The sequence below is a fragment of the Falco naumanni genome, chromosome 8 (assembly GCF_017639655.2).
Source record: "Falco naumanni isolate bFalNau1 chromosome 8, bFalNau1.pat, whole genome shotgun sequence".
Lineage (NCBI taxonomy): Eukaryota > Metazoa > Chordata > Aves > Falconiformes > Falconidae > Falco > Falco naumanni.
Window position 1 is genome coordinate 23195345 of NC_054061.1, and position 22010 is coordinate 23217354.

A 22010-nucleotide genomic window follows, 5' to 3' on the forward strand; every position below is an offset into this window, starting at 1 on the left:
ATATTTAACACAATGCCTCTGTGAACAACCATTGGTTCCTCTTTCTCTTAGGACATCAGCTGAGAAATCAAATTAATCAGCTCCCAGAGGAGAACTGGGTACATGAGTGTGTGCTGATAGATAATAGCTTCAGAGACCTAATTACTAAAATGCAACTTCCTTTGTTCTCTAACAGAATTATCTTGAGATCTGTATTTTTCAGATTAATAAAGTAAGAGAAATGCATGCCAGACAAAAGGATAAAAAACCCCAGTTTAATAATATTGGGAACAATTTCTAACATTTAGAAATGGCCTATTAAAAAAACCAAACTACTAATTCTTTTATTGAGCAGGGTTTTTTTTAAGTTTAAATGTTATTAACTTTAATTTCTAAACCTCCTAATTACCTTTCTCCTCTATTTGCTTCTTAATGCTGGGGAACATCATCATCACATTTTGATCGCCAACTGGTACAGCACATTCATAAACAACTTTTAAAGACAGCAGAAAATATAAAGGAGCCCTATACCAAAATTCTTTCCAGCGACTGAAACAGCAACAGACATTAAGTTTTGAATTAAACTGATCTTGTCCTGCCAGCATCACTGGCACTGACCTCATTTCAGCCTCTTTTTCAATAACATGTTCTCCATAGGTTCTGTATTGGAATTTTCTATCAAAATCTTGTGCAAATATGCCAATGTATAACTGTTTAAAGAAGAGAGATCACATTTAGAAGCATTACTGACTATCTGTGTTCATTTCAGAAGCGAGTTACAGTTTTGTTCATAGAAAGGCAGGTGATAACTTAACCAGAAATACAAAAGGTGCAGTGGCGTTTCACCCTAATTTTTCCAATAAAAGGAAACAGTTTCATGAAATATTGTCATGACAAAACCTGAATCATTTTATCCCTCTTTGACTCCACAGTTGTACCTATAACTAACAACCGAGAACAAATGATCTAGAAGTTCTTACCTTGCATGCCTGCCCGGGGGGCAGGGGGTAAGGGCAGCTGGAGCCAAGCCAGCAGGACCAACCCCACCGCTGGTGCATGCCCAGTGCTGCCAGAAGCCCTCCAGGGCCAGCACCAGGCTGATGTGCCCGAAGGTGGGATCCCGTCCCACGGGGATGCTTATCACCAAGGGGCACACCAAGGCGTAGCAGAGATGAAAGAGTGAAGTCGGTCAGGTGGGATGGGGGGAACCGTGGTCGGGACAGCACCGGTGGTGGGAGAGAACCCCCCCACCCCTACCCCAGCACAGCTGCAAGGGTTCAGCAGGCAGGACGATCTCCCCCGCCCGGCTCGGGAGGCTGTGGGACAGCGCAGCGGGGCCATTCACAGCTTTGTGAGGGTCTCCCCATGCACAACGGCTCTTCAAGGGGGGCCCTGGCATAACCTGACTGCTGTGCTACAACCCACCACAAACGTGCAGAGCAATTTAAATGGTTTGAAACACGGCTGCCTCCCTCCCCTCCCCAGGTAGTAGCATTAAAAACTGCAAGATAAGCCCCTTTTGCTTCACCTAATTGAGGTCTTATTTTTATCAGCGGTAGCCAAAGGCATACTCAAACCCAGACACCCAGGGGGTGCAGAGGGAATGTCCACCCATCCCATACGGTCCTGCATCTGAAATACTGCAGGGTGGTTTTGATTTCTACCTTATTATCTTGCCATCTTTTCAGATGGAGACTGCATTTTAAGAGCTGCCTTAGCATCATACCGGCATAAAAGAAAAGGCAGAAGGACCCCAGCCCTGTGTCAACCCTGGGGAAATTTTGATAGGGAAATTGATAACGTCCTCCCCAGGTGGAAAAAGGAAAAGGATGCCTCTGCTAGCAGCTTTTCCTTCCCACAGGAATCGCCGTGGAAAGCGGTATTTGCAATGCATGATATCTCACTGGATGTCAGACTGCTGAAAAATGGCTTGTTAAAGATAGCCTTTAATTTGTATCTGTGCTTAGGAGCCGAAATTAAAATGGCCTACGGCAACAACTGGTCTTTTCCATAGCAGAAGGGATGTCTTCTCACCTCGGAAACCAGCTGATGAAATGCAGGCTGGAAAGCCTAATATTGGACATCCAAGCTAAAAAAAATTTCACTGACAAAATCCTCCCCCGCTGCTGCTGAAACCTAAGAAATTGTAAAGGCAGCCGCAAAATGATTTCAGAAGCTGCTCTCTAACGCAACAGGAAATAATCTGTAATTCCTGTCCAAGACACAGGTGCTAATGAGGAGACATCAAAACGCGTGCTCATTTGACCTCTCACATGGCAGCTGCTCTTCCACACAGAGCTTCACAACGGCTTCTACTATCAAAAGCATCTGCACGTTTCCAAACGTCCAAATTGGGCATTTTCCGCCCAGCTGAACCGCAGGTGCATGTCAGTACCCACCACTCCTCCAAACCTGGAGATCATCCATCCATCCATCCATCCACCCATCCATCCATGCATCCAACCACCCGCCTCCCTGATAGACAACAGCCACACCAAATAATGCCCTGCTACATCAGCACCACACAGACAGCTCCAGGCTGGAACCACCAGCAGAGAGGATTAAGGTTCTGATTTACCCATCCAATGTGCTCCTCATAGCCACTCTCAAAACCAAATCTCATATTTAAAATGCTTCGACCTGCAGAGGCATGACTGCATCACTCCATTCACATGGCATCCTGCAATGTGAGCACTCTGATAGATGGAGACAGGTATTTCCTACTGCCACTGTCTTGAGTTTAATTTTCTTTTAAATGGGTGGTTCCAAAGTAATCTATTTTGTTGGAGGTCTGACATCACATTGTCAAAAGAGCAGAGCGGGGAAAACCATAGAATCATTTAGGATGGAAAAGATGTTTAAGACCACTGAGTGCAACCATTAGCCCAGCGATGCCCAGACCATCACTAAACCATGTCCCTCAGCACCGCATCTATATGTTTCTTAAATACCCCCAGGGATGTTGACCCCACCTCCCCCTGGGCAGCCTGTCCCAGTGCCTGACCACCCTTTCCATGAAGAAATGTTCCCCAATGCCCAGTCTGACCCTGCCCCAGTGCACTTGAGGCCGTTCCCTCTGGTCCTGTCGCTTGTTACCTGGGAGCAGAGCCCGACCCCCCTGGCTGCAGCCCCCTTCCAGGGAGTTGTAGGGAGCGATCAGGGCCCCCCTGAGCCCCCTCCTCTCCAGGCTGAACCCCCCCAGCTCCCCCAGCCGCCCCCATCAGGCTCGTGCCCCAGCCCCTGCCCGGCTCTGGCCCCTCTGTGTCCCTGTGCCCCCCCCCCCCCCCAGCAGCGGTGCCAGCACGGGGCACAGGGGGACGGCGGCTGCCCGCGCCCACAGTGAGGGGCTTGCTCCAGCTTTCGCAGATGTGCTGGAGAAAAGCCAAAGGCAGACTTAAATCGGATACATTTTTCCATGCCCTTTTTCTTTTACTTTCTATAGCCAAACATCACCTTTTGCTCAGTACTGAATTCCTCCCTACCACAACTCACAATATCTCGGTAGAAATTCTGGGTAAGAAAGGATTAAAAAAAAATATAAAAATCAAGCCCTGCTGTAACCAAAGGGACCTTTGCTTAGAAGGCTGTGACACAAAAAGAAAAGCAATGGTAGAGAGAAAAAGAGAGGGGAAAAAAACCCTGAAAGAGTTCTGATCCAGGATTTTGAGTGTCGCATTTAGGAATTTGAAAATTAGAACATAAGTGATTTGGAAGCATTTTTTTAAACTGAAATATTAACAAGTTTTAGAAAACTACAGAGCAGCAGTTTAATCTGGCACTCTTTCTGAAATTGGAATTTTTAAATTATTCTATCCTGTCGTGCACTATTCTACTCACCTTTACATGCATTTTGCTAATATTTCATTTAAAATGTATTGTGTTTTCAATAGCCCTTAGTACAGTGCTTTTAGAGCTTCAGCTCACCTAAATGCTTTAAAGCAACTACCTCCTCATCAGCCTAGAAAAACTTGCTGTCAAAGCAGAATATAAAAGCACAGAGTGCAGTGTATTCGCCACATATGTTATGTGGTGAATATGCATTGTTAGTACTCGCACACTCTTAAGAAAATGTACGCTTTCAGGGTGAAATATTAGAAATGTATTTAGTTCAACGCAAATGCAATGGGGAACTTGCTCTTACAAGACTGCACAAAAAAAGAACTTAAGGGAGAAGCGAATTAAACAATGGCTAATCCCATGTGATAAATTTATGGTTCGAACTTGACTGTCTCTTACATGGGTTGTGAATTCACTTGTACATCATATTAGACATTCATTTGTCAGCATTATATTTATTTTTTCCATTTTTTTCCCTTCCTCTTGCAGGGGAATAGAAACCAATTATGTCAGAAACAGTCAAGCAAATTTTCTGTCACATACCGTACCCCTCCAGCATTAATTGGGCAGATATAATTAGAAAGGGACAGAATCCTGAAGGGACACAACCCTGCCCATCTCACACAAAGTTCCATTTCCATATGTAAGAGGACTCTGTCAGTGGGGTTGTTCTGCACTCATGGTATGTTTACCCTCTGCATGCTGTTAAAGCCAGCACAAGCAGAACCCATGCTGCACTTCCACCAAGTGTGACCCATGATGTCTGTTCAATCAGCGCCATGAGTGATGACAAACACCAGTAGCTTTAACAGCTGACCTGCTCCTCCAGACCAAGGCAGCAAGTAGCTCATCCTTGCACGACTCAGAAGAAACATAGCAGAAGACAAACAGGACTTGAAGATACCAATGGCTTCTGGAGACCTCTGCCCTCCAGGAATCCCACTGCCACCCGTACAGAACATGGCTGGAGAGGGATGGTGGTTCACCTCGTTGGCTGGTTTGGCTTTTGTTACCCACCCTGAAGTCAGCAACATTTTGTCTTCTTCCATGGTTTCATTCCTACTATTGGACCAAGAAACCTCTCCTCATGGGCTGTTCCCCGAAGAGAACAGACTTACTTTTTCTTGAGACCAGGCATTCCTCCATCAGTGTTCCACTCAGAGCCCTGGGGCCAGAGCACCACGAGAAGATGCACCCGAGGAGGTATTTCACAAGGACGGAGGAAATCTGCCGGCACCTCTCTCCCTTGCGATGCAATGGCCCTTCCTCCCAGCTGGAGGCAGAGCCCTGCCGGCACTTCCCAAAAACGCTCGGGGCCACCCTAAACCTCTGACTGATGGGGATCATCAGCCTGGTGATGTTTTCTTAAAGATTTGTTTCATGCTTGCATCTTTTGGTTATATACACATTTTTACACATCTGCATTTAGTGTATATATAAGATATAAATAAATAAATATCTTTTTTACGCCATTAACGGGGCACTTGAGGTGTGCATAGACTTTTTTTTTTAATGGTGCCTTAGATTATTTGGCTTGATAAGGGTTTTCCAGGATGGACTCAGAATGTTTTATGAGCGCATAGTGTGACAGCCACAGGACACATGCGACAACCCATGCAGAAATCAAGAGTTTTCCGACTTCACAGCTCATGATTGCAGGTTGGCACCTGATGATTGACCGAGATGTCTTGCACCCCTGGAAAAATCAAAGCACCAAAACAGCTTGTGGAAACAAGCAGGTTTGCAGTCAGAGTGAGCTGAGGTATAATAACAGTAAATTGCGCTGGAGATGAAACGCAGAACTCATACAGATAATTATATGGTCCCAGGTTTACTTCTCGGTGATAGTGAAAATGTAAACTGATTCTGTTGCTACAGAATTTAAATGGGAAGAAAGTTTAAAGATGGAAGAATTGGAAGATTATCCCAGAGCACACAAGAAAATAGGAACAATAGCTTACGTAGTCTATGGTTACTCTCTACCACAGACATTTTAAGTAATTTATAAATACTATGAAAAATAACTGTTTTTCATACATATGACTATATATTCTGGCTTTTGAACTGAAGCAATTTACTTTTTACTACCTGTATAATTTTGTGGTATTGGTAAAACTGTTTGGAGTAAATACCCACCCAGAATAGTTTTCTATTTTGTATACAAATCTTTAAAAGGAAAATAACATTATAAAGTATATTGACCTTATTTTTTCATTTATTTCAGCCAAATCAAATTAAATAAAACTACCGGTCCTGATTTATAGAAAGAAAAGTCTAAGCTCAAAATGCCTGCTTTAAGAGGTCAGCTGTGACCAAAGGTCTACTTGAAATACAGGTGCAAGACAGTCTTTACTTGAAAGCCAGCACTGCAGGTACACACTCTTTTTTTCCTGATCACAGCCACTCATTAAAAGTTTTTGATTCTTAGGTTTCTTCAGGGGAAAAAAAACCCAAAACGTTTGTTTAAAACTCTAAGTCTGATAAAAACTGAATCGCCTCCAAGTCTCATTTTTCAAGTGAACATGTACGTTTGAAATGATGAAAGTAAGAACATGAAAGAAAACTGTCCTGTCAGAGACTTGAGGGTAGCTACATTATTCTAAAGACCAAGATTTATTTAAGAGCTAGTTGCATAAAGTAAACTTATGCTTAATTAACGAGGAAAAAAAAAAGACAAACTAAAATGTGTTGTCACTTCATGGGCACAGGTTGACTGTCTACGCCAACCAAAGTGAGGGCTCTCCCAGCCAGGGAGTCCCTGGGTAGGCAGCTGTGTGCCAGGCTGAGTGGGACATGTCCTTTTTGGAGGGACACCTCAGCGCATCGCACGGAGAGTGACGAAAGCCCCATGTCACGCTCCATTTTTAATGTACCTACTCTAATAAGCTCACTCATATGGGGGCCCTGATTATATTTACATAAAACGTCCCCAGCTTTAACATAATGTTAGGTTATTTCATCAAAATATTTATGCACAATATAACCCTTAACTATTATAAGATCAAATAGGAATATGTTTTTTATCTCATGTATTTGACCTTGTTTGTAATTTGTATCTGCTATGTGCTCTATACTGAAACCTAAATGAAAATCACCAATAAAAAGGAAGAGCAATCTGCATGTTTAGAAGAGAGCGTTTCTCCTGAGGAATGATACTTGGCGTTGGTGAGACAGAGGAACGTGATGAAGACACTTCATGGCACTGAGTCCTGTGCTCCAAAGGGCTCCTGCTGTCCACGCAGCCCCAGAGCACCTCTGCCAGCAGAGAATCACAGAACTGTTCTGGTTGGAAAAGACCTTTAATATCCAACTTTTAAGTACAACCCAGCACCACCAAACCCACCACTAAGCCATGTTCCTCTGCACTGCATTTATGTCTCTTAAATACCTCCAGGGACGGGGACTCCACTGTCTCTCTGGGCAACCTGCTGCCCTCCCATTGATGCCTTCTGAAGGCATCATTATGATCTTCATTATTATTATAAGAATATCATTATGATCTTCAGGGATCATAACGATAATCTGGCCAAATTCTACTTTTCCTGGACTAAATGCGTCAGAAGAACTTTCTTACTTGGTTGAAAACTAACGTTATGAGAATAACGTTCTGATGAAAACCTCATGGTCTTTGGGAAAGGAGGAGCCTTAACTAATATATTTCTACCTTGGGAACAGATTATAGAAGGTTTTAACAAATGGAAAGGATAGAATTTTGAAACACCGGAATTTTGAAAGCACTTTTGCTGTTATGTCTCAACTTGTGCACACACATGTGGACATGTCTACACTTACCTTTATGTGCCTTACATTTACGCTTCCCTTTTTTTCAGACAGCTGTACAGAACATAATATGATCAGGATATAATTTCTTACCTGGGGATATTATATAGAAGAAGTCTTTAAACTCATCCATCCAGACCTCTGCCAGTCTCCTGTTGTTCTTGTTGATGACATGTCCCGTGCCACCAGGGAAGGTGTAAGGTGTTGCCTTTCGGAAAACATGGCCAACATGCGAGCAGGTGACAATCTCAAGGGAGCCACCGCACTGCCAAATCTGAAATTAAAACATGCAGAAAAAATGTTGACTAAACCAAATACAAGCCACGCCGAATTTGTAGCAGTTGGGACTGCCAGGTTAGCAGCTACCTCCTGATTTATTTCCCCAGGTCACAATTCAAAGGGGAATTTCAAGAAAAAGTTTAAGGGAAACTCTTGATAGTGGTGAACGTGCACAGACTTTAACAACTGTCACAACGTGAATGCCTGTGTGGATGGTTCACTTGGTTCTGTGTCCTTACAACACAAACACATGCAAAGCACCATCTGAGAAAAGCATCATCCTATAATAGATTCAGTGTAGGGTATGGATGTTATTTGTTTGAATTTTCCAGGATTTCATAATATTTAAAGAAACAGAGAACTTTACTTGTGTGTGTGTATATAGATATATAGATATAGATATGGATATGTCTATGGACATATTTTTCAAAGCAGAATCATGCCCATGACCATCCCGAGCAAAGGCACAGCAGGGCTTGGTTACTATCACAGACAGCAATAGCAAGCAGCCAGCACAGGTACTCTGAGCACCACAGAACCACAGAAGTGAAATGCAGATGCAAAATGCATGTTCACATGGTGAGTACCATGATCAACTCCAAAAAAACCCCAAAAAAGTTATAGACAAAGAAAAGAATTTGATGAATTTCTAGATGCAAACTGTCCCTTTCCGCTACTGGAATTTACACTCTGAGTAAGCTCAGTGGTTTCAATACAGCTGCACAAGTATAAAAAAATTATATAATCCTGGCCTTTAATACCCTGTTGTTAAATGAAGTAATGTATTTTTCTGCCAGATGACAAGAGTCTTGCTATGATACACATCAGCTTGTGTGTTAACTTCTGTTCTGCCATCTCCCATCTTTCTAGGCTTTGAAAACAAGTAGAGAGGAAACGGAAGGAGGCTGGAGGTCCAAGCCTGCAGAACTGGAGCACACCACAGGCAGTCGGGTGAACAAGAGGGGCAAACAAAGATTTCCATCGGATGCTTATGAGGTTACAAAGCTTTGCTGTTCTGCCAGACAATATCAGTCCCTCGGGATTCACTCTTCACTAAGGTTCACTGACATTTTTGGCATCACCAAAGGTATCGCCAGCTGCCCAGTTCCTTACTTAGGCTCGTCCCACCCTTCACTTTAGTCTCCTCCTAAGCAGCCAGCAGGACTAAAATTTACAATGCCTCCTGGTAATAAACCACAAGAGTTTAAGAACCATTGGATGTTTTAAACAGGAACCCTGGTGCAGTCTTGTAATTAGAGCTCCTCGACACAGACGTTAAGTTACCATAGTAACTTAATGCAGATTTTATTTAATTAGGGCTAAATCCTTTTATATAATTTAATTAGTATGCTAAGTGATGTACTCTGTTGGGATAAGCAACGACAACATCAAAATATTCTTGTGTTTAACATCTTGTGTTTTGCAGCTCAGTGACAACTAGTCACTTCAGGTGAAACGTCAAGCTGATGGATGCCGAGGAACACGCAGCCATACGGAAAGGGAGCAGGCACTACAACTGCCATACACACTGCTGATGCACAGAGCAGCTTGCTGGGCAGGACAGCGATGGGCACGGGCAGTTTTAGGAGCACCTTAACCCATGGTCCGTGCCCAAGGACCAGCATTCCCCCCCGGCTGCTGCTGCTCTCCCCCTCCGACTGCTCTCCCTGGCAGGAAATTCCTCCCACGCTGCCGCTTCTTAAAATGTGTGTTCCTGTACATTTTTTAAGCACATTTTTGGCTGTCCTCAGTACAATCTGCTATCTATTACAGTTGTCATAGGAATGCGGATGAACCTGCACCCCAGTCAGAAGCAAAGGACCTTTATCTTTTCAGTATTAGTTTAAAACCCCAAACAAACCAACCTTCCTGAATATTCCCTGGTCAAATGACTATTTCCAGAAGTTCATCTGATGCTTTAGGACTGTGGGATTCCAGAGATCTGTTCACCGTGCAGACAAGACACGCTACAGTAATACACTGGATCGCTTCTCATGCCAGCTACAGTGAACACCAAAACTGTTCCCAACACTTTGCTACCGAAGAGCTCTTTGTAAACACCTCAAGTCAGGTATCCAGTACCTGCCAGCTGCTTTTTCCCAACGCTGGTGACTGCTCCGTGTAATGCTCCAAAAATTACTGAGTAAAATTGCCATTAAATTTTATTAATTTTTATTTTATTTTATTATTATTATTATTGCTATTGTTATTATTATTGTTTGTTATTGTTATTGCTGCTGCAGTCATTTTAACATTCACTCTATTTTTTAATCCAGCAAAATTTCCAGGGATAGAATTTACTTGATCCTACAGCTTGGGAATCAGGTATTTCCAATGAACCATATCCTTCCTCCAACATGCCGAGACTTTTCGGAACATGGCAACGATTTTATTAATTATTGCTTTGCCACAGTCCTTCTAGTCATCTTAGTGCTCCCTTCCTGGGAAAAGAATTACAAACAGAGCCGGTGTCTCACCCTGGACGGCTACAACGAGACTTTCTGCCCACCAAAGCCCACGCTCAGCAAAGCTCCGTGACCCCTGTGCCAGGCACCCACCGGCAGCGCTTGCTGCGGGGGCAGCGCAGGCAGGAGCCCAGCCCTTAGGGTCGGCAATATTCCACTGTACTGGCCGCCCACACATCGTCACAGGCAATAAGGGCCCTGACGGCGACTAAAAGCACTGAGGGACGAAAGGCAGCCGGTTTGCAAATATTCTGGTATGAGATTGACGTATCTCATTTTAAAAAAATATTAAAGTTACCTTTAATTTTCACACTGAATTATTCATAAACCAGTTATCGTCACACAGTACTTTTTTGAGGTTGAAGGTGTCTTCCTTCCCTTCTCCTCTGAAGTTTAACCCTTCTCCTTCTACCCGAATACACTCCCCAAAATCAGGTGTCCTTCCAACCATGGTACTTGGTTCATACTTCAAGTACCTCCCTGAATTTTCCAACCCAGCATATTCCACGAGTTCATTCCTTGCTTTTTGTGAAAAGTTATTTAATGGGGAAAAAAACAACATCCAACTGCAACTTTACAGTTAAGAAACTCTAATAGTGACCCATCCCTACCTGACATCTCACCCTTCACCACCACCCGTTTTCCCACCCACCCGTTTATACTGATCCCCATCGTCTCCTGACTCAGGAGATAATTTCCAGCGTGCCCCTTATTGAAACGTTTCAGTGAAGAACCATCCAGCAGATCTGCCACATTTCCTTGGTCTGGAAAATGACCTGTCAAATCCAGCATGTGATAATTTACCTTCTATAAACCCATGCAAGACTAACCCATTTTCTATTTATCTTTTTGCTTACAAATATTAATTCCTTCAAAGTTTGCAGTAAAACATTGCACACCATGGAATTAAAACGAAGGCTTGTATTTGCCTTACTTTATCTCTTTGTCATAATTTATCCCTTTTTAAATATAGGCATTAATTATTTAGAACTACCTTTGCTTTCACAGACATTTTAAAACCATTCCTATTATTGCACAGAGCGAGTGCATTAAACCCTGTCTGATCCCTGTCTGATTTTTTCCCCCACTCACTATAATTTTTGAGCACTGAGTCACAGTCAGTTCCCACAAATCTCAATGTACGACAATCACAAATATTTAAGGCTAATAATAATTTGTATGCAAATACAAATAAAATGACTGTGAGGCTTTACTCTGAATTTTAAAACAAGTAGAAAAATTACTCTGATGCTTGTTCATGCTTGGGTGGCGGGAGTACTTATCATCTACCTCATCCTAAAAGGAAACACACACGCCAACCTGCCATTCGCCGGCGAATCTCTCCAGCCCGCTTAAAAGCAAACCCCATCATAACTCAAGATTTAGATTAAAATAAAACTAAAATTTCAGGTTGCAGAGATATAAAACACCAAAAGCAAATGCTTTACATGTTAATAATCCCATTGACTTCAGTTTAGAAAAATATTTTTTTACATAAAGGGGCTCTTCTGGTTCAGGTGTGCGCTTATTGATGATGGTGTTAGATTAAACATCTCTCACATATACGCTCAGATCAAAGCTACGGTAAAAAAATCCCCAGAGATTACTGCAGTAGGAAAGTAAGTTAATACGTAAGCACAGTTAGTATTAAATAAATTAAAATAGCTTGCTGGTATGCAGTGATGGGTAAGTAATGATTAGGAAAAAAAAAACAACCCTGAAAACTCTTAATACCAAATATGTCTCTAATGACACCAACTGAACTGCTGCATCCTGAATATTTTCTCTATAGAAAGATAAGAACCCTGACATACAGGAAAACTAATGCAGTCCAAAGAAAGGGAAAAACGTTGTGTGAAAAATGCTTTAAATGTAAGCACACAAACATATTTCGAGTACAATTTGTGGGCAAACTGTGCTCCTAAAATTAGTTAACAAACAGCTAAGGAATACTGAAAAGCACCGAGATAGCTTTTTAATCTGTTTGCCAGGTGATTAGGGATTTATATATCCCAAATTCTACACACAAAATTAATTTCAATGTCACAGTGTACTTCTGAAAATAATCTTGCACGCACGCAACCTTTCCAGCCTCGCCAGGAGCTGCACACTGCTCTGCCTGTAATTACACAGCGCTGGTCTTCCAGTCACCCAAATCAACGGTTCTGCTAAAACCGTTTACTTAAGCGTGTTTAAATGCTCTCTTACACCTATAATTTTGCAGCTGAAAGTTGAGAGCTTACATACAGTCAGGCTGAAAAATTGCTGTTAATTACCCTTTGTGCATATCTGGAAAAGCTTCATCAATAGCATCCAGGCTCATCAGCAATTCCTTCCACAATGCAGCGACCATCGGGATGCAGCTCTGGGCTCCAGCAGCAGCGGCCGCAGCTGGGACGGAGCGAGGGGGCTGCCGTTTGCCCACGCCTGTTTCCTCGCACCGAGACAGTCCCTGGTACCATATAATGGTTTGCTCATGCTTCAATAAGAGTATTTTTAAAGACTGGATGCTACACCAAGTTGGAAAAGAATTAAACATCCTCACATCTTATTGATTCACTGTAAGAGTTCCTCCAACAGTCCAACCAGACATTTCAGAGACCAAGAGCGGCATGGAACTGTATCACACCGCTCAGGCAACACATGGAAACCCTTGTGTCCCTCTTCCGCGCCTCCAACAGCTGCCAGAAAACCAAAAGTAAACAGCATTTTATTCCTGTTCAGAGTACGCGTTTGCTTTTTCTAGCCTTGCTTTGGCCTACTTGGATTATTTTAAAGAATGATTTTTTATTTTTTTTTCTGATGGACAGATTATTTTTAATACTCTTTCCAAAGCTACATGAGCTGCTTTCTGACTATCAAGTTTTCAGGACACTCTCTGACTGGGATAAAACACTTAGGGAACTTAAGAGAAAAATTAAAAAGGTTAACGAATCCTATGAACCAAAATACAGCAAATGTTTAAGAATAAATGAGGTTTTCATTTACTAGAGTAGACCCTTACAGCTGTAGGACATTCCTGCCAGGATTATTTTTTTTTCCCATTATTAAAATACATCCTCCAAGAGGCATCATTGAAGACCGCTCAGCAACGAGCAGCGGCACAGCTCAAAGACGAAACATCGGTTCAGCCAGAAGCAAGGGAAGGGCGCACAGCCGCGCACACTGCCACGCTGCGCCCAGGATCTTACGGGAACCAAGGGGCTGTCGTGACACGACAGACCGATCGTGATGCCGTGCTGTGGGTCCTTGCCCGCACTCAGCCCCGGTGCTGCTCGGCCAAGCAGTGGGAGGCATGGGGACCCTCCGTCCCTGCGGGTGCTGCTCAGGCGTGGGGACCCTCCATCCCTGCGCCCTCCCCAGGGCATCGCGTCCAGCCCAGAAATGCCCGTGTGCCTCTCTGAAACCAAAAATACCGCGAACCCTTTTAACCATTCCACTGGCTGCTGGCCACAGATCAGAGGGCGCAGACATAAGCCAGGGACAGGCAGCAAAGGCACTTACCACGTTTTTTGAGGCTGAGGGGATTAACATGACAGGGCTTTTTGATTTTCTTCTCTGAATAACAGACCAACACCCCTCTCCTACGCGATGATAGAAACATCCAATATAGTGAGAGCTCCAGGAACATCCTGACTCCTGTTCCAGTCGTTTCCCAAACTAGGCCTTAGTCTCAGTGTGTTCCTGACCGCAACGAGATACTCCAGAAACCTGCCGAGTAATTGCAGGTTTGTCACGTGGCTGCCGGAGGAACCTCCCCAGCCCCTCGGCACTCTTTGCTACCAATTTTCTGCAGATGTTAAACATCAGATAGGTTTTTAAATGCAGAGGCCTTGGTATTTTATTGATCTGGTTGTCCTTGATGTACTTGACTCTCCAGCTGGTTTTCTTTACAGATGGAGGCTCTAAATACCAAGAAACAGCATCGCGTGGCGGCCTGGCATTTCCATGGTAATCCCTGGTGCTGGAAGCACGTAATTTTATTTCTATTCTTGACACCATGCCCTTTTATTAAGTTGCTGCACCCATTCCAGGCCGGTAGTGTTTCTTGAAGTTTAAGCAGGAAAATCTTCTGAAGACATAAAATCGTGTTCTCTAATATGATGCCCCAAAATTCATGCGATTCCTTCTCCCCTTGCTCCCTCCACCTCCATCTTAATGTATAAAATAAGAATCATGGCAAACCTGCTTTCCTGCTTTTATCACTAGGGCTTTCTGCGGCTGTCATTGGTCTTTTGTCTTTCCACATATTTTTGACTGAGATTTTTAATTTAAAGCTGAAATTAATATCTCATGACAGTATTCTCACAAAATTTATACAAGTTAAGCCCATCGCCGGCTTGCTCAGCATTGAGATATCCAAGTCCAATTTGAAACAGCACTCAAGCAATGATTATTTAGGGATGGAAGATATATTATCTATATTATATAAATTACGGAAGTGCCCAGGGAGGAGAGCCAGAGGAACTGTACCAAAGGCAGAGGTAACGGCTCAACATGCATTACACAGAACTGCAAACCCCAAATCATCCCGACCAGGAGCCGGCTGACCCGTGCCAGGAGCCCCACGGAGCTTCCCACGCAGCTGCCAAGAGCCAGAGCAGAACAGCACCAGATAAAGACAAAACACCACCACTAAATTGCTGAACTTCTCAGGAAAGGTTTTGCAAAATATATTAGCGTTATTCGAGCCAGACTATGCATTATGAATATCCTATTTAGAGCACTTCTGTACCATATGTTGGGAGCTGAACACAGGCTTGCACGCCGCTCTCAGCGGAAGATCAAATGCTTTCGGCTGAAATGAATCTATTATGCCAGGGAGCAGGAAAAGGCCGTGGAATTGTAAATTGTTTTGTTCTGTTGCACTTACAAGGCCGGACAGAAAAACGATCAATATTTGTATCTTTGTTAACAAAGATAGCCACTGCCAAAAGGAGCCCACAGAGAAACAGCTTCCATGTACTTTCCAGTACGGACTCTTAACAAAAATCGCCTTGTTTGTCCCTCTAGGTTACAGTTGGGTTTTCAGGGATTATCATTTTCATGATGGAAAGCCAGTGTTCTTCCAAAATGAGAGTTAAGTATTTTAGACCCTTCACTAACGAGAATGGGACCTTCCCGCAGTAATGACCCAAAACGGGTCCTGCAAAAGGTTTTCTGTAAGCGATAACAAACGCCGGCAAGAGCCAACGGCTCCGAGGTTCCCTCTGCCAGCGCTCAATGCGCATCAGCAATTCTCATCTTAACATTTCAGTGGACTAGGTGACCCTCACCTTGCAGAAATCACACACTGATAGTCAGTGAAGAACAAACAGTAGTAACATGCGGGTTTGGTTGGAGAGAGGCACACATTTAACACTTTAAAGTGCTGCTAGTCACTCTGCTCCAGGGATCACTTCTAAAGACATGAAAAACAAGCCTGCTAACAGGCTGAAGTTAAAAATAAGCTCCTTTGTAGGGGCCTACATCCATCCAAGAGATATTTTTAGGGGTCTATACACCAAAACCTGTTGAAATCCACCAATTTAAAATATTAATACTCAGAAGCAGTAACTCTACCCTTCTATTTTACCGGGAAGTGAACAACTACGGTTTATAGAAAATGGGCTGAAAATGCTTTCAAATTCTCAGTTGATCTTCTCTAGAAATACCTGCTTCACAAAAATCTTCAAAGGAGTTTCTGTGAATAGAAAATAGTCCACCAGCCCTGGCTGAAGACAAAAAGACATAAAAAAAAAAAAAGAACAGAAGGATATCCCCATGATGTGCTACGTACCACTTCGGTATACCAGGGTTTATTTTGCATACTTACTTAAAATGCATAAATTGTGACACATCAGAGATGTTCAAAGTAATTTTCAGCATCCTTTCTAACAATTACTTATTAAAGACTCAGTTTTCCAATTTTCCTTTATATCTAAAGGACAATTACTAAATGCATTTCACTAAAAGGCATTTTATTCTTGTCATGGTCAATGTACCTATCTCCAGCAGAAACACAGTCACTTTTCTCCAAGATGTGAAATTTCTCTGCGAGCTCAGCTCTCACACAGAATAAAAATCCCAGACAGAGCTTGAAAGTTCACGATGACATAAACTTTCAAAAACTTCTGTTAAAACATATATTTGAATTTATTTATTTTTTTACACTGTATGAATTTGTAACTTGTTTATGTCAGCTAGGACTTGCACTAGCTGACAGAAAGTCTTATTTCTTTTACAAGGAAAGAAAGGTATTACTAAAATACATATTATTTTGAAAGTGTAAAAATTTCCAAACAGTAATACAATGTTTCATGCAGTAAAAAGGACCGAAATACTATAATGAGGCATTCCCAAATATCTTGAGAATTTAAATTAACCCATGACTTGCAAGACAGCTAAAGCAGAACTGCCCTGTCTGCAGTGTAGGAACCGTTACCGCACAACTGTGTGTGTTGACATAAAATGAAGGAAAACGGCAATTACCCTAAAAGACATTTCAAGATTCTCTCCACCCCAGATATCCATTCCTGCATCGTAAGTTCCTATCTCTTCAAAGTAGTTTCTGTCAATAGAAAATAGGCCACCAGCCATAGTAGGGGTCCTAGTTGAAAACAAACAGAAAAAAAAAAAAAAAAAGGGAAAAAGAAAAGAAAAAATATCTTTTGAAAGACACTGTGGAATTTATTAAGTGACACTACTATACATTTCACTACCTCAGACATTTTGACTATAAATACACTCTATGCACAGCAACTTCAATACAAACTACTAACGACAATCACACGGTTTTGAGTGCGTGGGCTGTGTGCGCCTCTCGGGCAGCGCTCTCATCGGCTTGGGGGAGCGCTGCCCGAGTGAGAACTGCAGCACTGCTTCCTACCCGCAAAATTACATTTCCATAGATTATTTCAAGAGTATTGTGATGGTAAAGTGGATGGAATTTTGGCCTTCTGCATCCAGAACAGCAGTTAAAATCCAGTCTGAAATGCTTAGTGAAGAGAGTTTAATGCCTCAGCTTTGCCTTAGAGGGAGACTAAATGTGCATAAAATTACCAGGAATAATCTCTCTTAACAGGATTATAAATCCTTACAACAGGCAAATCCAGTCAGAGTGCAACTTCTCTTTGTGTAAAGATGTCCTATTTCCCTGTAAATATCTGCTCTGTGTTTTTTCAGCATTTAAAGTCTACATGAAATGAAAAATGCTCACCCCAGCTAGCAGGAACACAGCTCTGAGTTACTGCGCCTGTGTGTACCCTCCAAACCACAGCCCTCTCACAAGGTGGACAGTGCCTACACACAAACTTGAGTGCACAGCTAAAGGGGATGCCCCAAGGACGGGGTTTAAGCCCAGATGTGTCCCTGCAGGTGCCCCAGCATCCGCTGTCAGGAGAGCTCAGGCAGGGTGTGGGGTGACGGCACCTATCACCAGCGACAGCTGTAAGGACGCCGATCTCTCAGCATCCCCACAGCAACAGACAGGCTCTGGAGTAAGGACACCGAGCTCTCAGCATCCCCACAGCGACAGACAGGCTCTGGAGTAAGGACGCTGAGCTCTCAGCATCCCCACAGTGACAGACGGGCTCTGGCTTGAGGATGCTGAGATCTCAGCATCCCCACAGTGATGGGCTTTGCTGGTGAGGACCTCTGGGCACATTACTGTAGCTGCAGATCAAGCCTTTCTGGTCAAGTACCAGTTACGTTCCTGTCCTCAGCTTCGAAAACAACTGCAAAGTGGGCGAGACTGGATTTTGAAAACGTGTAACGTAAGGCAAGCTGAATGCATATGAGTACAATGATACAACCATGGCAGTAACTATGGCCTGTATGCAAGGGATTCAGTCACAAAACTGAACTCATTCTTTCAGTTATTTAATAAACTGCTTGTGCAGACCGCTAGGAATATCTGATATCCCATGGTCAGATCAGGCACCTGAATCTGTACAAGTGAAGCATTTCCAGCATCAGCACTTCTGCCCATCTGAAGCTCAGCTTCTCCAAGAGCTCCTGTGTTTGGAGACAGCCTTAGGCAAACGCAGAAATAAAACAAGCCTACAGAATTTTTCCAAAAAGCAACAGCAACAAAACTGCTCATGTGCAATGCAGGAAAAAGGTGGCAGAGGGGCTTCAAGGGTGCTCCAGCTCGTGGTGGAACCTGAATCGCTTGGGCATTTTTTAGATCTTTCTTTAGGAGTTTTCATATGCCCTACAGGCAAAAAGAATTAGGTAAAGCACCCCCCTATTTGCACACAGAATCGGGGTGTAAGGTGTGGGTTATAGTGTGTGTTACACACGCGCGCACAGCGTGCGTGGGGACTGCAGGGACGGCGCTGTGGTGCACAGATTCTTCTGCGGTGGCACTAGACACAGCCCAGGCAGTAAGAAGCCCTCACTTATTCTCAACAAAACCTGTAATTTTCCTGCTGTGCAATTATTTCCCCTTCTGCACGAGCTGACTATCATTACTCCCCCCCAAAAAAACCCCACAAACCCACAAAACAAACAGCGCAGTTTAGCAATGAAATAATGCTGGACCCTGAGTTTACCAACACTTCATTTCTATTTTTCTCCCTCTTCTCTCAGCACTGAAAGCTTAGTTAATTAACTGTCTGTCATTTGGACGAGGCTAAACCTTCCCAGGTTTCCAAGCCGCTTTGCTGCCCTCTGCCTTGCTGGGTCTCTGCCCCACACAACCCTGCCACCCCCCGAGCTCCCCTGAGCCACGCGGCGAGTGGAGCTGGGGAGAGTGGCCAGCGGCGAGACCCTCCGCCTGCTGCCAGCGTGGAAGCCAAACGCTGCCCAGCACAGGCAGCATAAAATAAAGCGGACTCTGAAGTCATTCTTAAGTGAGCCAGTTTTGTGGCGGATGATTACCAATGCAAAAATACTGTATCTAAAACAAATTTCTATTCCTGATTCCCTGACGACCCTGTAAGTCCAGGCAAAGCTACGTACCCCGATACCAAAAGCTGCGTCGGTACGTGGTGTACGCACCTGCCTAACAAGGGGCCGCTTTCCCACAGGATTCACAGACATTTGGAGCGAGCCTGTTCCCAGCGCTGCATGCCCAGACCCCAGCTCCAGCCCACAACGATTTCCTACCCTCACCAACCTCACTGAAATTAGGAGTGCCACCGGTTTCGGACAACTAAAACCATCCCCACTCCTCTGTCTGCAACAGAAACCTCCTCTCCTCCCTCCTCCTCTCACTCCTTCCCCTGCAGGAGGTCAGCCTTTGCCCGAATGGTACAAAATTTCCCATTTTTGCAAAGATTTGGTCTTAAGCCATTTTTGAATGATGCAACTGAACTGCACACGCAGATCTGGATTCTTCTGAAATGTCATCAGCAACTGTTTATGAAAAATAGTGTTTCCCTAATAACTACTAACTGAAAGTGCTGAGTTTCATGCTGTAAAATGTAAGTAACTACACACCAACATACACCACAGATTCTTAAATAACTGAAACGCAGCAGGCAGGACTATTCTTTGTTATGTAAATTTAATGTTACACAAACAGATCTGCAGAGCTCTCACTGTAAAGCCAGCTGAAACAGTACTAGGAGAAAGCGTAAGGGTTCCTACGGTTTTTGTCTAAGCTTTGTGCCTATGAGCTATATTTTGCCTACGTGGAGCCATACTAACTACTACACTAATGTGTTATGATTAACTCAAATCATCATGCAAACCCCCTTTTAATTTTATTTTGAAGATAACGTCCGCTACTCATTTCTGCGATTATTAGCGGCAAGCAGCATTCCCACCCCTGCACCTTTCACGTCCCATAAGAGGAGCTGCACAACATGAGGTACCGCAGCAATCCCTGGGCTGGCTGCATCCCACCGGTGCCTCACGCCGTGCCGGGGAGGGAAGCGAGGAGGGGGTGGCACGGAGCAGCCCCTGCTGTGGCCGGGGATGGTCAGCTCAGGTCCCCCAGGCTGGGAGCTCCCTAAAGCCACGTTAGATCACTTCATCCTGCACCCTCCAAGCTCCCCATCGGGCGCATCCACTCCAAGGGCCCCAATGGTCACAACAGCCACACCGCTAACGAATGAGACTATATGATTTATGTAGCTTGGAATAAGGTTTTCACACCAGTTTAAAATATGGCTGTACATCATCTAGGCAGTATTAACTGCAGCCAATAAGTTTAATCAGCCATAATAACAATAATAAGATAAATACAATATGCTCCTAATATTTGATGTTGTATTTTTCTTCTCAACAACCAATTTATACTTGAGAAAAGATTTTCCAGAAGAAAACATATATTTTTTATGATTTATAATACTAGCCTGGAGTGCCTTCAGCTTAACAAAAATTCAGGCAAGTATGGAAATATCCATAGAAATGTGCCGTGCAGAGGCTGTAAATGCCCAGCACAGAAACACTTTATGTTTTTAATACTGTAGATGTATAGAAGACAAGGTGTTTGTCAACTGATCTTGGTGCAGACCAGTTTTCTATTGCCGCAGGCAAAAACAGAGGAGAAATGAGTTCACTTGAAGACAAAAGACGATCTGCAAAGTACAAATACGGGGCAGATATTTTTCAGTGGAAAAAGAAGAAGGGAAGGTTTAGCAGGACCGCTGGCTTTATGGTACTGCCCAAGAACGCTTCCCACGGAGCCAGGCCACACCTGAGAGGGAGCTGCACTGCCCAGAGCTCTCAGGTTTCCTCATTCCCAGACCTACCCATCACCGCTGATACCTGCAGGAGGCTTTTTTTGCTTTAAGCTCCACCTCTGCACAGGGCAACCATCTGGGTTTTGCTCCCAGGGAGCCCTCTGGGAACAGAAATGGGCTTTGCACTTACAATAACACATTTTGACAAGGGCTAATCATTTACAAGGTTTGCAAAGCCGGAGGTTACCCCAGTGACAGTGGAAGTTACAGCATTTACTCTACGGGGAAACAGCACAAAATCCAGAGGTGCGTCAGAAAAGCACCGAATAGCCTTCACTATTCAGACAAAAAACCCCAAACATATATTACCCACTGACGTGGGTCCTTGGGGGTTGCTGTACCTTCAAAGTGTTGTACCCCTAAAGCAACACTGGGAAGCCCCTGCAAGCTCCATGGCTCAGGTGACATTTGTACTCAAAGCCACATTACATATTTGATTTCTGCAAATACACTTGAAAAAAATCCATTTTGGCTGATCCTAACAAACCTCAGAGAATGAAACACTTGTCTTGAACAGCTCTGTCTCCAGGAACAATCTTTTCTTCAGGGATTTTCTTCTAGTTGTCCCCTACCTCTTCTAACTTCATAGTTCTGGTCCTAGCAAAGACACCTCGTGAACTGAAAGCTTCCTGATATCACTTCTGCTTCTGATCATTGTACATGTAAACCAAAAATAATTCTAACTATGTTTAAAAAAAAAATCCCAAGAAATGCCAGTATCTGATGACCACCAACTTCCATCCTCCCTCTCCCCAGGTGGGGAGTGCTGATGGGGTAGGGGCAGAGATGGTCCTACCTGCTGCCCAGGACAGCTCCCCACTGATAGTGCTGCCCACCCCCACCTACCGCCTTTAAACCAGGAGTGGTCGCAAACTGGGAAAGCTTTTTCTACCTTCACAAAACCTGTGATTCCTCGGGTAAGAATTACTGGTTTAGACTATTCTGGGAAGGTTACGCCATCACGGTGTTAGCTGACCTGAGAGTGAGCTAGGCAAGG

At 43.7% G+C, this 22010-nt stretch overlaps 1 protein-coding gene across 6 annotated transcripts in view; it reads right to left on the reverse strand.

The window, feature by feature from the left end:
- Window positions 1-22010, reverse strand: part of GALNT13 (polypeptide N-acetylgalactosaminyltransferase 13) — a 158158-nt gene that overhangs the window by 46719 nt on the left and 89429 nt on the right. For all 6 annotated transcript variants that reach the window (XR_005829422.1, XR_005829425.1, XR_005829423.1 and 3 more), the window contains exons 8-9: window positions 16812-16929; window positions 7690-7870 (exon numbers count right to left, since the gene is read on the reverse strand). Coding sequence is in view for 2 of the 6 variants with exons in the window: in XM_040604590.1 (XP_040460524.1) it covers window positions 7690-7870; window positions 16812-16929 (299 nt within the window). In the remaining 4 variants the exon portion in view is untranslated. The remainder of the gene's footprint in view (window positions 1-7689; window positions 7871-16811; window positions 16930-22010) is intronic.